General features: G+C 53.0%; 1 protein-coding gene and 1 long non-coding RNA gene across 5 annotated transcripts in view; one reads left to right on the forward strand and one right to left on the reverse strand.

Moving 5' to 3' along the window:
- Positions 1-13,915, forward strand: part of Zbtb7c (zinc finger and BTB domain containing 7C) — a 228,692-nt gene extending 214,777 nt beyond the window's left edge. For all 4 annotated transcript variants that reach the window (XM_050151698.1, XM_050151699.1, XM_050151697.1 and 1 more), the window contains 2 exons: positions 4,518-5,741; positions 11,084-13,915. In XM_050151698.1, coding sequence (XP_050007655.1) covers positions 4,534-5,741; positions 11,084-11,735 — 1,860 coding nt within the window. In that variant the 5' untranslated portion in view covers positions 4,518-4,533 and the 3' untranslated portion in view covers positions 11,736-13,915. The remainder of the gene's footprint in view (positions 1-4,517; positions 5,742-11,083) is intronic.
- Positions 412-4,538, reverse strand: LOC126507359 (uncharacterized). The gene is made up of 3 exons (XR_007593499.1): positions 4,101-4,538; positions 2,219-2,382; positions 412-1,556 (listed from the first exon to the last, which is right to left on the reverse strand). It is a non-coding gene; the product is annotated as an uncharacterized lncRNA (long non-coding RNA).
- Positions 13,916-17,286: the final 3,371 nt, after the last annotated feature.

Genomic DNA, 17,286 nt, shown 5'->3' on the forward strand with positions numbered 1-17,286 from the left:
TCCCAAGGCCTGGGGATTTCAGGGTCTCCAGGTGAAGCTCCCAGATGCTTCTTCCCAAAGAGACAGCAAACAGACATAAGATGGGGGGGAGAGGAAAGGGGCTCTATCTGCTTCCTGAAGACGGTGTTCCCCTCCCTGTCCTCACCCTGAGGTTAGTCTTCTGTCTAGAATAACATCCCCGAGCTACCACGATTCCATCCCTTCCTGGAATGGAGTAGAGGTCAGGAACCAAAACACAGAAAGAAGCGGCTGACAGAATAGCAGCCTTAGCGCTGAGGTCACCAGCCTGGTGACCCCTTCCCAAGCTTTTCACAGTCATGTCTATTAGCAGATCTCTTCGTAGCCATCCAACACAAGGAGAGGTGGAGAGGCCTCCTACAGCCACATAACCATAGCTTCCTCTTCGTGATTCCAGATCCCAAAGGAGGCATCATGAGAAAACGTGGTAGGTTGGGGGCTTGGACCAGCTCACCACACTGTGAGACACAGCAGTATTACCTGGTCACAGGCTCTGGCTCCTCTAAGAGGGCGGAGGAGGCTATTCTCCCTGAGAACTGATGAATTTATATTACCAAAAAATAGTCTTTGAACAGATAAGGCAGAATTTAATAACACTGTATGAGAAAGTGATAAATCTCCAATTATTGTGCGGGATATTCCTATGCATTTTATCACATATTTACCTATTATATACAATATTAATATGAATGCAGAACATTTTGTAGGGCCAGAAATGTAACTCAGTGATAGAGCCCTTTCCCAGCATGTCCCAGGCCCTGGTTCAGTTCTTAACAGAGCCACAAAACAAAACAAAAAAGGGGGAAAATTTTAAATAATAATTAGTGCCTAAACCTAGACAGTATAAGTTTTTTCAAGTATGCATGAAACATTTGCAAGACTGGCTGTGTCCTGAAATGGCAAAGAACCTGAGAAGCATTTCCAAGCACTACTAAATTTAATAGTGCAGGTCTTTAGTGGACAGGGAACTATGGCTCTCTCTAGCTGCTCGTTCTCCAGCATCCTACCGACCTTGGCTTTCACTTAGAGGAAAGACTGCATGCTTCTGAGGCTCAGGGCCCAATTACTCCTAGGATGGCTTTGTGGGATTTAGAACAAGATATCAGTTCCTCTGTAAATTCACTCTTCCGTGGACTTCTTGACGCTGACACATACAATCATCTTCTACCAGAAAACATCAGAATAAAAGTCCCAGACATAGAATGTCTGTAATGCAAACAGGGCTCCTCGATCAGTTGTCTATGTAGCAAACAACTCTGAAACGGAGAGGCTATGGTGTGTGGACGCTTACTGTTTTTCATCTTTTGTGGGTCATGGCTTCAGGAGTGGCTCTGGTTCTATCTCCCATGAGGCTGTGCATAGTCAAAATGACACTGGGGCTGCCATGGTAGAAGGTCTGAGGGAGGACTGGAAAGGCCGCTCTCAAGTTGGCTCGCTTGTGCGGCTGTCAGGTATGGCAGTGACCGGAAGCCTCAGTCCCTTGCCGCATGGCCCACTTCATGGTGCTGTTTGAGCGTCTTCCCATTATGGCTTCCTTCCTAGAGCGGCCAAGAAAACAAAGCTGAAACAGCCCTATCTTTCATGACCTTATTCAGAGGTCAAATGTCAGCCACAACGGCCCGAATCCTCTTGAAATACTACAACACAGCTGTGTCCAAAGGTGAATCAATGGTGGTTCAATTGACAGAGTGCATGCTTAGCATGCACACAGCCCTGGAGTCAACCCCTCTCACTCCATAAAACTGGGAATAGCAGAACGTGTCTGTGGTCCCAGTACTTGAGAGGTGGAAGCTGGAGAATTCGAAGTCAAAGCAGTGTGGGTTACAGAGGACTCTATAAAAAGGGGGGGGGGGGAGGCTTGGAAAGCCTGATGAAGCCTCAAGCCTCATCTCCTATCTCTTTTACTCTTTCCCTGGCAGAGCTTTGCCAAAACTACCTGGAAAGAACCATGGGAAAGATCTGGGAGGCTGCCTGGAGAGCTAGCAGGTGTCTTCCCAGGGATCATGAAGAAGCCCCTCCCCTAGACTGTGAGAAAGGCAGATTCTGAAGGGGCCCATGCTCCTGAAGCTGTTCCAGCCTGCCCAGCCTCCCTAGAAGGCGGCACCACTCACCCCTGCCACCCCCGGGGGTTTCCCTCCATTTCAAATATCCCTGAGGTCTCTGAATGTGGCAGCAAGAGATTCTGCGCATGCGTGATTACCTTTGCTGCCTGAGGCAGGCGCCTGTGGCTAACACAGACCAGGGGAAACCAAGCTGCCGGTGCAGATTTTGGCACCTCCCTCATCTGTGTGATTGTCTTTGCATGCTCGGTACTCTTCATCGGTGACACAGAAGTCACGATAACACTCAGAGGAAAGCCAAGGCCTGAGGAAAGATGCGGGGCCTGAGTCTTCATCCGAGAAACCCGTGGTTAAGCTCGAGCCAGATGGTCCTCTCTTCGTTCTCGCTATCCTCAATATCTGAAGAAGGGAGCTGGGACTCTGGGACAGGTGTCCTCAGTTCCCCTTGCTCGTGCACAGAAGGTCACACTAAACGTACCTCCACGTGGTTAGACTTAACATACAGCGCAGCCTTGAGGCCCCGTTCTAACCCATGTCTCAGAGACCCTGCCCTGCAGACACCATTCAAACTGCCCACAAATCCACCTTCCTAAAGCAGGGTGGCCTTGAGGGACACACCTGCTATTTGGCCACATAGACGGTCCTAGGTTGTTTCCTATGCTTTTTTAAATTAAAATTTTCTTTGGGGATCCTTTCGCACATGCTTGTAAAAGACCATATAAAGGACTCCACTGTGCCCTTCCCGTGGCTTCCCATCCTGGTACACTTTCAAAACCCTTTTCAAGGCATCCAATATACTGACCTCTGTGGACACAGAACAGTTCCGGCACACAGGGTCCACCGTGCCAGTGTTCCTTTATAGCCACACTCCCTCCCCTCGCACCAGTACCCCCCTACTTGCTGCTGGCACCCCTCACCCATTCTCCGCTTCTGTGAAGTGGCAGTTTCAAGGGTGCTATACAGGAAGCCCGTGTTTGGGGATTGGCTCTGTGCACTCCTTACGACTCCCTGGAGACGCATCCAAGCTGCCGAGTGTAGCCGAGTATCAGAGAGCTCCGTTTCACTTGCTGAGTGGGGCGCGGAGGATCTGACGCTCTAGAGTATGCCCAGCCGCCCACCTAATGAGGAGTATCCGTGTGGGTTCCGGTTCAGGGCTATCACCAGACTCACTCGGTTTTCGCTTGGTTTTACTCTGGGGCAAATGTGCCACTGCGAGATCAAGTGGTCTTTGGGTAGCTAACTCTTTAAAAACACTCTCAGTGCTTTGCAGACGGGGTGGACCATTCTGCCTTCTCTAGCAGTGTGTGGATAACCCGTTTTCTCCCCAGCCTTATCTGCTTTTGCAATGGTCGCTATTTTTCATTTTAGCCTGGAGACTTGAGTTTGATCCCTGGAACCACATAAAAGTAGAAAGGGAAACAACGTAATTGTCCTCTGACCTCCACGTAAACTCCGTGGCATGCACGCCGACGCACACAAACACAATAATAATCATAATTTTAAATTTAAAGTGTATTTAATATGCTTGACCTTCTGCCAAAGCCTGCCTTGGACATTCTCAGAGCACCTACATTCGCCTGTGCTAAGCCAAATCACTGAATGCAAACCAAGTTTATAATAAAAATACCAAATATCTCATAGCTTGTTGAATTGCTGTACTGAAAGAGATAGACAGAATGACTGTATGAGTGCCCTTTGCATTATTATAAAATCAGAAGTCCCTATATCAGATCATCGTCAGTCAGGGGCCATCCATACTGTCAGGAAGCCTCGGCCAGCTGTCTCCTGCAGGCTTTAAAGGGCTGTGGGGTCTACCAACAGACATGAGAAAGTAATCACAAAGTGCTGCATCTGTATTGACCTTAAATACCTGATTATAAGAGAAACGGCTCACATATACATATGGGATGCTAGGGAAAGAATTGCTGAATGCAAATGAAAGAAACTCTGTCAGGCATAGTAAAAGCCAGCAGCAAGCTCAGGGGGCAAACTATATATGCTACTGTGCTCCTGTTCACTCACCGAAAATGGACCACCAAGTTGAGTTGAGGCTTCTGGTAGCTTCTGTAAAACGTGAGAATGCTTCACCAGCGGGGGCCTTGTGAGCATCCCTCAGCAGAAGCACCAAGCAGTCCCATGTGAGAGCAGAATGCTACCACACAGGTTTCCAACCCTACGTTCATGATGTCCATCATCCCAGCATTCTCCAAGTCCGTATTAACAAAGCACAATTCTGCAAATCACACCCATAGAGGTTTCTGCAGCTTTTCCTAAGCAGGTGATGTGCACCGCCTGGTAAGATGCTAACTCCAAGGGTCTTAAGGTACAGGAACCCCAGCCTGAGCTGGGTTGTGACTTACAGGTAAGGCTTGGTCCTGGACATGGGTCCTCAACCGGTCACGCCCATTAACTGATCTCCCTTTCTGTGTGTCCCTGCAGGGCTCTGGCTGAGAACATGGCCAATGACATTGATGAACTTATCGGCATCCCTTTCCCCAACCACAGCAGTGAGGTGCTGTGCAGTCTCAACGAGCAGCGGCATGCGGGGCTGCTGTGCGACGTGCTGCTAGTGGTTCAGGAGCAGGAGTACCGAACGCACCGCTCGGTGTTGGCTGCATGCAGCAAGTATTTCAAGAAGCTCTTCACAGCCGGCAGCCTGGCCAGCCAACCCTATGTCTATGAGATTGACTTTGTCCAGCCGGAGGCTCTGGCCGCCATCCTGGAGTTTGCCTACACCTCCACACTCACCATCACCGCCTCCAACGTCAAGCACATCCTCAATGCTGCCAGGATGCTGGAGATCCAGTGCATCGTGAATGTGTGCCTGGAGATCATGGAGCCCGGCGGCAACGGTGGTGAGGAGGACAAGGAGGAGGAGGACGATGACGAAGATGACGATGATGAGGAGGATGAAGAGGAGGAGGAAGAGGAGGAAGAGGAGGAGGAGGAGGATGACACAGAAGACTTTGCTGACCAGGAAAACTTGCCTGACCCCCGGGACATCAACTGCCCCCAAAGCCCCTCCAAGGCGGACCATCTCACAGAGAAGGACTATGCAGACACACCCAGGGACTTCCCCGACGCCTTCCAGCCTGGCAGCCCTGGCCATCTGGGAGTGATACGGGACTTCTCCATTGAATCTCTGCTGAGGGAGAACTTGTACCCCAAAGCCAACATCCCTGACAGAAGACCCTCCTTATCTCCGTTTGCCCCAGAATTCTTCCCACACCTCTGGCCAGGGGACTTTGGTGCCTTTGCTCAGCTGCCCGAGCAGCCCATGGACAGTGGGCCTCTGGATCTAGTCATCAAGAACCGCAAAATCAAGGAGGAGGAGAAGGAGGAGCTAGGCCCGCCCCCGCCCCCTCCCTTCCCTAGCGATCTCTTCAAGGACGTGTTTCCTGACCTGCCTGGTGGGCCCCTGGGCCCCATCAAGGCAGAGAATGACTACGGTGCCTATCTCAACTTCCTGAGTGCCACCCACCTGGGGAGCCTCTTCCCACCCTGGCCGCTGGTGGAGGAGCGCAAGCTGAAGCCCAAGGCCTCTCAGCAGTGCCCCATCTGCCACAAGGTCATCATGGGGGCCGGGAAGCTGCCCCGGCACATGAGGACCCACACAGGGGAGAAGCCGTACATGTGCAGCATCTGCGAGGTTCGCTTCACCAGGTGCGCAGCCACGGGAGACAGCGGGCGGCAGGGGGGTGGGACGGGAGGCTGTGGGGGAAGGGTAAAGAGGCGTGCAGAGGCCAAGGGAGGGAGAGCACACGCCGGGCTCATTGCTTGGCATGATGCTGGGCACTACCTGGTGCAACGATTTCATCCCCGTTTTAGGAACTAAACTTTTTTTTTTTTTTTTTCCAAATACGGTGTTAGGATAAAGCCCGTGACATAAAAACAGGTTGGAGCAGGGCTATGCTGGGAAGAAGAACCCAGGAGCTAGGCAGGGCCCATGACAGGTGGGCCCTGCGCTCCATAGGAACAGCAGCAAACCGTAGTTAAGTGGTTTCTGTATGCTTAGTGCCAGTGTTTCCCAGACACCGCCCCTGGCTAGCTGGCTGCTCCTAGGTGCAGCTGGACAGTCCCAGAGGTGGGACTGGGATGCCAGGGCTTCTGCGACAGTGAAGTCTACACATAGGAGGCTGCAGAGGCCCGCATAGACCCTTTCCATCCTCCTGACATGACGGGCCTCTTTTCAGGCTCCTTCCTATTTCTCCACATTGCCAGAGGATAGCTTGCGATCTGAAATCATCACATCATAAGCCTGTCGTCTTTCAGGAACATCATCCCATTCAGCAAATGTGTGCTATGTACTGTTTTGTGCCATGACTTTGTAGTCAAAACCAATAGGCGGCGCGGGGGGGGGGCGGGGGGAGGATATGGAGTCACAACTATGCCCGGCTAGGTTTCAAAGGCTACTTTTTTGTATGGCCTGTTGCCACCATCAGTGTCCCTGTATAAGGCAGATCTTCTCAGCTAGAGGCCACAGTGGAATCGTTCTGATGAGTGGCCCTCACATCATTTCAGTGTGACTGGTGTGACAAAGCTGCCCGTCGTACAGCCATGATTTACCGAACAAGATCCTTTCCCACTGTCACTATGGGTTTCGAAGGACTTGTCTTAACAGACCCATTTATTCTAACAGCGTTTCTTGGAATTTTATTCCTTTGGGTTTTCACGGGAAGCATAAAGCCTTGGCCTCCGTAGATGGAGTGAACTTTTGAGTCCCGCACCGTGTCACCCTATTAAATGTGCCTCTTTCAGGAGAAAACAAGGCGAACCCTAGAAAGTGACAGGGGCCGCTGTCGTGGGCGGCAGGAAACTCTATTTGAAATCGCTGAGGAAGGGCTTGAGAGATGTGTTCAGGTGATGGTGGCTTTGCTGAAATGGTGAGGCAGGGAATCTGGTGACTGCACTGAGGGACAGCACTGAGGGTTTCCAAGCTACTTCGGGGAAGGAAACCACAGCAGAATCTGTCCTGGATTCTTCCAGGGAGTTTGGAGGGACAGTCCCCCCCCCCCGTTTGTGTGTGCTTCCTCTTGGCCAATGGCCATAGCAGCCCTGAGATCCTGACGTTATCTCCCTGGGCAGCTGGAATCCAAACTCCCAGGTGCAACTCCCCCTGGCTGTCCCCGATATGTCCCAGCACACTGAAATCCTGTTGAGTTACTCTGTCCCTAACGCTACTCCTCTCTTCCCCTGAATTCATTGGGCTCCACAGGGCCAGCTGGCCTAACACCTGGGTAAGGCTTAGCTAAAGCGGGGGGGGGGGGGGGGGGGGGGGGGGGGGGGGGGGGGGGCAACAGAGAGATAAGCCAGAGTTCACGAGAAGCTAAGCTCAAGTGGATTCCCCCACCTTCTGCAGGGTCCGGCCCCCAGGGGAAGGTGTCAAAGCCTGGGAGCTGTTGGTTCCCAGTCCTACAATGTTCTTCTGCCCTAGCTTCCTGTGCCTGTCCCTGGGCAGAATGACTAAGGGAACAACCCTCCCTTCGGGGAGCACAGGGTTCCCCACATTGAGCTACTAGGATCCCAAGTCCTCTTCTCCCTTCCTTGCTGCCTCTCCCTCTCATCTCTCACAAGACAGTCTTTTCTGGGGGGGGGGGGGTCTCTGCAGGTCTAGGCCAGACTACGGGCCCTGCCTCTCCTAGCGAAAACGTTAGACTTGTTCAGTCCCTGCAAACATACTTACAGCCCTCCAGACACAAGCGCGATCTCCAGGGGAGATTCCTGAGTTCAGGCAACAATGCTGTTTTTTTATAGAAGAATGAAATTCCAGAATGTTCCCTCCCAACAAATTCCTGGAGGCCACTTTGTGTGGCCTCTGTGTGTTCAGTCCTCCTATCCCTCCAGGTCAGCTCAGCCCTAGAGTTTCTGGTTATCAGGCTCCAACCCTGCCTGCCCTGGAGTTACTCCTCCTCCTATGCAAGATGACAGCCATCTGGGCTGGAGGCCTGTCTGTAGCAACTACATTCCAGCCCCTATCTCACCTCCCCTCTCTTGGTTCCCACTCCCCTGACCCTTCTGAACAAGATCAGACAGGCTTTGGGAGCTGCTCTCCAAGGTCAGGGGCAGGAACTGCAGAGGAGATGTTGCTGGAATCCAGACTCCCATCGGGGACTTTCTCACATGGACTGAGACTCCCAGTCACATTCTTCAGAACCACCGGGCCTTTGCTTGCTGCCCTCCCCAGAGCTACCCTGAAAGAATCCTTTCCTGCTCAGCCAAAAGCCATCCATCCAATGCCCTGGCCTTGGCCTGCCAGGGTGAGATTTTCCTGTGATCCTCTCTGTAGCCAGTTCCCCTACAGCGTTTCCATGAGGATTTGTTTTGGAGCTGAGGTCCCTGGCCACCAGTTATTACACCTTCCCCTCCTCCCCATGCAGAGGTTCTTCAACAGGGTGGCTGCCTCCAGACCTGTAATTCCCAGAGTTCCTGCAAGCTAAGCCACCCCTTGGTACTGAGAAACTGAGTTTGCTCCTCGGAATCCACATGATAGAAGAGGAGAAACTGGCTCCCAAAAAGGTGTCCTCTGGCCTCCACATGCTCACAATAGCAGAGGAATGATCGTCCAGGCATGCACACATTTGTGTGCAGACATGTACACACACAAAAAAATCAATATTAGAAAACAATGTGTTCTGAGAGACTAAGGAGTTCTCATCACTAGTCAGTCAACAAAGGAGTGACCACCAGGCTCCTCGACTTGCAGATTATATATAGCACTTTGGAAAGAGCTTCAGGTGATCCTCAGGGTCATTAGGAGGCCTAGGGTTGGACCAGTTGGACCTCTGCCCAGCTGTGTGCCCTTACCCAATCTTCTGCCATCACCAGGCCATGCTTCCCAAGGTGTCACTCGAAGTCATAAAGCAGGTATTCCCTAAGGCTGCTGCCAGTTCCCAGATTCCATTCAAATAGCAGAGGCAAGGGAGCTGTGAGCCCATTGCTGCTGTCTCAGCCCTCGATGCCTGGAGGGTTGGTCTTTAATGGTTTCAGAGAGACCAGGAGGGATAGACGGTTCACTGTGAGCACACAGCCATGCTGATGATCGACCTGGAGGCTGTCCCTTATCGTGTGTCTCTTCCCTCACACACCAGGACGTGTGTGTCCGTGCACATGTGCATGGCCCCTAGCATGGGGAGACACTTCTGTGTGCACACTTGGAGGGAGGCCCTTGACGGGAAACAGCATGTTCATGCCACCACTAAACAGGTGTCCTCCTTTGCCAGCAAATGCAGGGCCTTGCAGGGCCACAGACATGCAGGTGTGAGTCTCAATCTCCCACAGCGGGAGACATGCAGCCAGGTGTGAGAGCACCAACCAGAAGAGCAGCTAACTCTTGTCTGGTTCGGGGCTTGGGTTTAGATTTGTTCTTTTTTCCTCCCGTGCTGAGAATTGAACCCGGGACCTTGGACATACGAGGCCTTGCCTTCTGTTGTCACTCTCCCTTTGTCCCCCAGGGGACCTACCTTAAAGGGGGTGTTCAGCTCACAGGTGTCTCGGGTCTTGGTAATGACTCTCATGCTTGCTCAGGAGAGATCCACTAACCAAGTGCTTTCTGGGTCCCCTTCCTACTGAACACTCAGCCACTTAGGTGGCAGATACCACTGGGCATATGCTGCTGGTGGCTGGGAAGTCACAGCAGGTAACTGTGCAGGCCAGGGTTGTTGGAGGTTGTAGAAGGGAGGAAAGTCTGGCCTGAAGACACTTGGAGTACCACACCCCTTTCTTCCCTGCCTCCCCTGCTAGTCCCCCTTCCCACCTCTGAGGATCTCAGCCCCAGGGAGCACAGAGGGAGGGCTGGCTCTGCACACGTGGTGTACACACACACACACACACACACACACACACACACACACACACACACACGACAGCGCCCACAGCAACTATCTTTTTTCCTTGCACCCACCCTGGCAAACTATTTTCTAAATGTGATCCCATGCGACCTCTAGTGGCCAGAAGAAACCCTGCCGTCCAGGGTTAAAGCTGGACATTTTTAGGGAGGGCTCCTTGGACTCCCACATCTGCTCTGACCTCAAAGCCCAACCTGGAATTAGAGCAGAGGCACCACCCAAGCCCCACCTGCAAGAGGTGGTGGAGATGGCACACAGTGCTCCTGGCCTCCAGCCACTTTGGGAGAACTGGAGCATGAGCCAGGGAGGACATGCTACAGCCCGCCCCAGCTCTGTGCCCCCACCAGTCAGGCCAAAATGCTCCCTATACTGGTGTCCTGGGTGCTCAGACCTTAGACAACAAAACTGGAAGCTCTGCTTTCATTTCAGGACCCCCAGGAGGGCCTTGAACTTTCGCCCACTCAAGCACACCCTGAGTCTGACCCTAGCTTCAGCTTTGCCTAGGGAGTTTTACCTAACTCACCTCAGGTCACCCAGCAAGTGAGCCTGCAGCTGGAGCCCCACCCGGTCCCATGCCTTGCCTCTGAATAACGCTTCTAACCCCAGAGCTCTACCCCAGATCAGGCTACATTGTTACTGCACCTGGTTCTTTGAGAAACCCTGAACCCTCTGCAAAGAGCAGAGCCTGGGGCTTAGGTGAGAAACCACACCAAGGTGCTCTCAGCCAGGTGTGCTAGGCTTCTGGAGTCTCAAGAAGACTGTGAAGGACAAGGGCTGGTGTGGACCTGGGGGCAGAGGTCCAAGGGCATCCTGCTTCAGGAGGCCCTTCACCATGAAAGGACTGAGACCAGATTGCTGACCTCTCTCTCCAGCAAGACTGTCTTCCAGGATGTGAGGCCGGCCCCTAAAAACCAATGGGAGATTCTCACTTAGAACCCGTGTAAAGGGAGTGGCGGGATGTCTTTCAGGAGGCGACTCTGTCCTGCTTTAATCCAGAGGTGAGGCAGATGCTCGGGCAGAAGTTGGAGGTCGATCTTAGGACGGGCCCCGCTCCTGGATTGGCAGCACGGATACAGGAAGCCCGTTCCAAAGTAGGAAACAACGTGAAGAGTGGGCACCTGCATCCCACTCATGGACTAAATCCTGGCTTCTGTGTTGCAGGCAGGACAAGCTTAAGATCCACATGCGCAAACACACGGGGGAACGGCCCTACCTGTGCATTCACTGCAACGCCAAGTTCGTGCACAACTACGACCTCAAGAATCACATGCGCATCCACACAGGCGTGAGGCCCTACCAGTGCGAATTCTGCTACAAGAGCTTCACGCGTTCCGACCACCTGCACCGCCACATCAAGCGACAGAGTTGCCGCATGGCACGGCCCAGGCGCGGCCGTAAGCCCGCCGCCTGGAGGGCCGCCAGCCTGCTCTTCGGGCCAGGTGGTCCCACGCCCGACAAGGCCGCCTTCGTGATGCCACCCACGCTGGGCGACATGGGGGGCCACCTGGGTGGCGCAGCGGTGTGCCTCCCGGGCCCCAGCCCTGCCAAGCACTTCCTAGCGGCACCCAAGGGCGCTCTGAGCCTGCAGGAGCTGGAGCGGCAGTTCGAGGAGACGCAGATGAAGCTGTTCGGACGCGCGCAGCTCGAGGCCGAGAGGAACGCAGGTGGCCTCCTGGCCCTGGCACTGGCGGAGAACGTGGCCACCACACGGCCCTACTTCCCACTGCCCGACCCCTGGGCCACAGGCCTGGCCAGCCTGCCGGGGCTCACTGGTCTCAACCACGTGGCCTCCATGTCTGAAGCCAATAACTAGGCTGGTCCTGGTCCACCCCAGTCCCAGACCCTGTCTCAAGTTCCTCTAAGGCGCGCCCTGCCCCACCCAGGGGATCTGAACTTTCTAGTTTGCAAACACAAAGGGAAAATAAGAAAATACATTTTAGCTACGTTGCTCTTTGCCTGCTCTGTGAGAGCAGCGCCTCCCTTTTGCTGGAGTCGGAGCCGGACATCTCTTTCTTAAGGGTTGGGAGCCCCCACCTCTCTCTGGCCGACTCTGATTCACATAGAAACACAAAGGGTGTCTTGTCTCAGAAGTCTCCGCGCTGGTGCCGGGAGCACTGTGCTGCGGTATGGGGCTGTGAGGAGGGAGCTCTCTGCCAGAAGGCAAGCCAGGGGGATCCAGCATGAGGACTGTGTCCTGGCCAGGCACCTTGGTTGAGCCATACTGCCCTATGGGGGAGTCCCTCCCACCCCTGCTTTCATCCCAGTCAGGTTTCAGCTTAGAGGTCCCGGACCCGGATCCAATTGAGCAATGCTTTCCAGCCATGGGGAAAGACCATCGCACTGGGCAGAAAAGCCTCCTGCAGCTAGAAGCTGGCGTGGAGCAAGCCCATTTCAAATTGGCTTGTCCTGTGACCGTGGGCAGGTTAACCCTCTGTGCCTCAGAGTCACCCTGCTGTGAAAGGGGGTGGTCACATTCCCCTCCCTCTCCTCCATATGTAGTCACACCTGTTCCTAGAAACAATGTCTCCAGACAGGTAGACGTTTAGCACCCCGGGAGTCACCCGGAGACAGTCTGACAGGACTTGGTTCCACCGCTCCACGTGGAAATCAGCATTTCAGGTGAGACCTGGCCAAACTAGACAGGGACGACACAGAAAGATAGGTTCATGGCTTTCAATACCCAGAGGCAACTCCAGGAACCCCAAGTTCTGTCCCATTTACTGGCAGGCCACAGTCATATCTGGATACTCCTGGGCAGAGCATTTGTCCACCCCCACATGCCCGCTGGAGTTCAGTCTCCTTGAGTTAACACTCGAGGGATGGGGCCAGCTCCTAACAGTCATCACCTACCTGCCTCCCCCATCCCTGCAAGTGTCGTGGCACCTAGCCATCCAGGGCTCATCTGTTTGGTTCATTGCGGGGGCGGGGGGGGGGGGGGTCTCCAGACCTGGGGTTTGCTGGTGACATCCTTCTACTATGCTTGAGTCGCTGATCCCCTTTTATATTTCACCAAAGGGAAACCTTTGGGTTGTGGTGCCCTCTGGGTAGCAGGTCACAGCCGCCTGGCTCTGGGGTTGGTCGTAGCTAGACAATTTTGCTGGCCCATACGAAGAAGGTATGGCATTGACTTCTTGAGATCCCAGAGAGGAGAATCTGCCTGCTTGGAAGGCTTAGGCCTGGAGTTCCAGAGCCCTGTGCTGTGGGTACATGAGACTCAGTTCTTCCTGTATTGATCGCCTTGGCTTTATCCTGTACAAACACAAACAAAAAGGCCAGAGAAGACAGAAGACTCTGTCCCTCCGGAAGCTCCCAAGAGAGGCCGTGGACTGATGGCGCCACCAGACCACAGTCCATCGGGTGGATTTTCCTCAGATACCTCATCCTTGTCAGTCACCTGCTGGGGCTGCTGCCTCTCAGATCCCTGTCGCAGCTCAGACTTGTTTCTGGACCCATCCGCCAATATGCACTCTCGGTTCCATTAGCCGAGGGACAGCAGCGGAACCGGACTCAGGCAGCAGAGGAACCCAGGGGAAGGCAGTGGTGTCAGGCTCTGGTTTTTATTTTGTAAAGGTAACGACTTCTTATAAATTCCCTTTTTCAGATGCCCGCTTCAGTTCCTTTTGTCGTTTGTCCGTTTGTCTTCTGGGCTGCAGCTTGGAGTTGTACATTGTAAAATATCCAAAGATGTGGAGTACTGTATCATCGAGCACTTGAAACAAATGGGCTGTGGGGGAGGGGCGGGTGTGTTCTGTTTTAATTCTTTTTTATTATTTTTATTTTTATGTTTCTGACGTCCCTGTCTGTCTGTGGGAGAACTTTGGAATTTTTTCTATTTATGACTCTTTTTATGTGACGCCTCTATGTATAACGACACACAACAGTTTGCCTTAGTGATTCAAGGGACAATCTTCCATGACTTTGGTCGCACGCCGCATCCTGCCCAGAAATGTTCAGCTAATTTTCTGGCCTATTTATTAAATAATATTAACTGATCTTGACTGAATGCTGTTGAGTGTGGCACTTCTGGGAGATGCGACTACCCGAAGGTCACAGGACAGTCTACAGAAGTTCCTTGCTTACAGTTTAGACCACAGGGCGGGGCAACTTGAATGTCAAAGACATTTACAAAACACAAACCTTTGACTCTTTTTTTGAAAAAAAAAAAGTTTTTTTATGTGTATGAGTTTTGCCTACACGTATGTCTGTGTACTGTGTGCATGCCTGGTACCCATGGAAGCCAGAAGAGGGCACTAGATCCCCTGGAACTAGAGTTAAAGATGGTTGTGAGCTGCCGTGTGGGTGTTCCGAATCAAACCCGGGTCCTCTGGACCAATTGCTGAACCATCTCTTTTGGTTCAAATTCCTTGAAGGCTAGTGAGGGGGGTTGCTTTGTTTTTTGAGGAAGGCATTCACTAGCCTTGAACTTACTGACCCTCCTCTTGCCTCGGCCTTCATACCTGAAGTGTTTAGAGGAAAAGTGAGCTCGGTTTGTCTAATGCCATGGTTCAGACTGACTTTCCACTGACATCCTCATCCCAGGGGTTGGGGGTGGAGAGAAAGACCAGGACTCAGTTCTCCAGGCACCAGAGTCTGAGCACAAGGTGGATGTGTACACACAAGCATGTACGGATGGAGCCTGTGGTATATGATGGGGGGGGGGCATCCTGAGGATGCTGGCTGTGGCCATCCTGAGGATGCTGGCTGTGGCCGTGCATCTGGTCCTACCAGCTCTCTGGATTCTGGCCCAGTAGCCTCCAGCCAGTCTTGTTGTCCTGCTGTTCTTGTACCTCCCTCTCCCTGCTGAGGATTCTGGCTTCTCTACTGCCCTTCACCCAAGCCTTTTCCAAGCAGAGACTCTGGATTCTGCCGGGGAGAAGGGATATGCTCGTCATGGGACGAATTCTCCCCTGTTCAGACCACAGACCCAGGTCTCAGATTCTTTCAGTCGACTGCATTATGAACAAACTAAAGGTTAACCCAGAGCTCTCTCTCCTCTTTTCATCCCCCTTGTGGATGGGGTAGGCGCTTTCTGTGCAGCAGTTCCCAGGACAGGGGAAGGATCGGGTCTGGGTTTGAATCCCTTCTCCTCTGAGCTGTGTGGTCCCAGACTGATCACTTCCCCACTCTGGTTCTGACCTTCAGGACCCTAGGAATAAAGGAATGTTCCCATGTTCTCTACCCAAACAGCGTTCAGCAGAGGACCCCGCCCAGCCTTCCCTACAGGAGGCTGAAGCTAAAGAATTAACCTGACGTCCTTCCTGCAAAGGTAGAGAGCTTCTGAGGTCCCCTGGTGGTCACAATTTACACCTCTACACTCTGTTACATATAGGCATTTATCTTAGCACACAAATAATATCCACTCTATTTGCCAGGCAAATGGCTTAATTCACAGAATCGGCTAGTGACACCAAAAGGTTCTTGGCTACCCTGCATCAGTGAGAGGTCAATTCACAGCTGAGGGCAAGAGCATAGGCTACATGTTCCCAGGGATTCGGCCATTCTGGGATTGTTCTGCCTTCTTCATGGAGTCGTTGTCTACTAAGGGATGTAAATCATGATGGAGCCGGAGTAGGGAGTAGGGCCCCGTGGACTCCTTCCTCCTGGAAGTAAAATCTTCTAGCCTGACCATGTGGGGATTCCATGGCGCCCCAGGCTCAGCTGCCCATTCAGGCCCGATAGCAACCAAGAGAGCTAGTGTGTTGGCGGCCAAGGGCCTTCAGGGTCGGAAGGAAGCAGGGTGAGTCCTCTGAGGACAAGCCAAGGAGCATGCACTGTCAGCTGGAGGAGAAAATGTGGAGAAAGTACCAGAACAGGCCCTGGGGCTGCACTGGATGGAAGAGCGGTTTCTCGAGAGCTTGGCCAGCCTAAGCCAATAAGAAAGAGTCTAGGTGTCCAAACAGAAGTTAGCTTCCTGAACCTGGAGTTATCCCGAGAGGAATGAGGCTACTTGTGAGGAGTGGGCTCTGAACCTGGCACCATGACTTACAGGGATGCTGGGGTGGAGAATCAGCAGGGGAGGAAAAAGCTTCAGCTTCCCTTCAGCCCCTTCCATCTAGTTGGTGAGCCACGGTAGCGCACAGGACAGCTGCCACGGAGAGTGGTACCCTGCAAAAGAAACCTGCCTTGGTCCAGGTTTGCTGGGACAGCACTCTACTCTGCTGGGACCCTACAAGTTGGGGCTGGAAAAACATGAGTGACAAGGTGATTGGGCCCACACACTGTCACCTTGGTTGGTCACCTGTCCCCAGGACTTTCTCCATCCTCTCCCCCTTCCCTCTTGAACACTTCCCTCCCGGTGGCCCTCCCAGATCCCTCAGAGCAGAGAGGGGCACACTAGGGACCAAGGGCTTCCGGGGTGACATTTGCTCTGGGGGTCTAGTAGAGAGTTGGGACTTTGTGGAGAATACAGGAGCTGAGCCTGAGGCCTTGGCCAGGAGCTTGGCTGGGACTCTAGGGAGGGTATGCAGCGGTTGCCTGTTGAGCAGTGGAAACAGGAATATCCTGGGACGGTTCTGCAGTGACGTTTGGTGATCAGTGATACCCCCACACTCAGCCCCCGTGCTCTCCTCCCCTTTACTCCAGGGCCCTAAGACTGAGCAAGTGAGGCTATTCATAAGCGCTGGCAGCTACAAGCTTAATAAAGGCGTTTATTTCAGGCTGGACCCTGGAGGCGCCGCCGTGGCTCTCGAGCTCCCCCTGCCGTCCATTGCCGGCACTGCTCCTGCCACACGCCAAGAAAACTAAGGGAGTTTCTTCTGGTCCTTCTAGGGTTCAGGGGTACTGAAGACCAGCCAACAACTGAGTTCCCCAAACACCAGTCTTGTCAGTGCTGAGTGGTTTCAAAACATGTCACGGTCCCATGCTGTTTCTGATTCACAAGAGACCTAAGGCTCAGCTGACCCATGGTGGGGGACAAGGCTTCATGGTGAACTTTGACACAGAAAAGACATAGTCCTGGTATACCCAATCCCTCATCACTGAGCCCTCTCTGTGGAAGTCAGGGGCCAGAATAGGCAAGGCTACCAGAAATGATCTTCTAATTAGACAGCCCTCACTGCTGTTTGTCTCCTGGCTCCTCAGCCCTCTGCAGGTCTCCACAAATGTTTGCCACAGCCCTACCAGCCTCATTCACCACTGTCTCAGCTGTGAGCTCTGGGTAGCAAGGCTGGGATAATCCACACCTCACTGTTCCTCAGACGTGGCTGAGGAGGCGGTCCAGGCCCTTCCCTCTAAGGTGACGAAGTCTGAGAAGCCTCCACATTCAACTACTTCAGCTCTCTTCGAAGCCACATTTCCTATATCAGTTGGCCCTGCAGACCTGAGTGTTTTAATTTAAATGCTATTTATTTTCCGTCTCCACACTA

This window comes from Alexandromys fortis, unplaced genomic scaffold, assembly GCF_014885135.2.
Source record: "Alexandromys fortis isolate MF-2015 unplaced genomic scaffold, M_Fortis_MF-2015_v1.1 scaffold_71, whole genome shotgun sequence".
Lineage (NCBI taxonomy): Eukaryota > Metazoa > Chordata > Mammalia > Rodentia > Cricetidae > Alexandromys > Alexandromys fortis.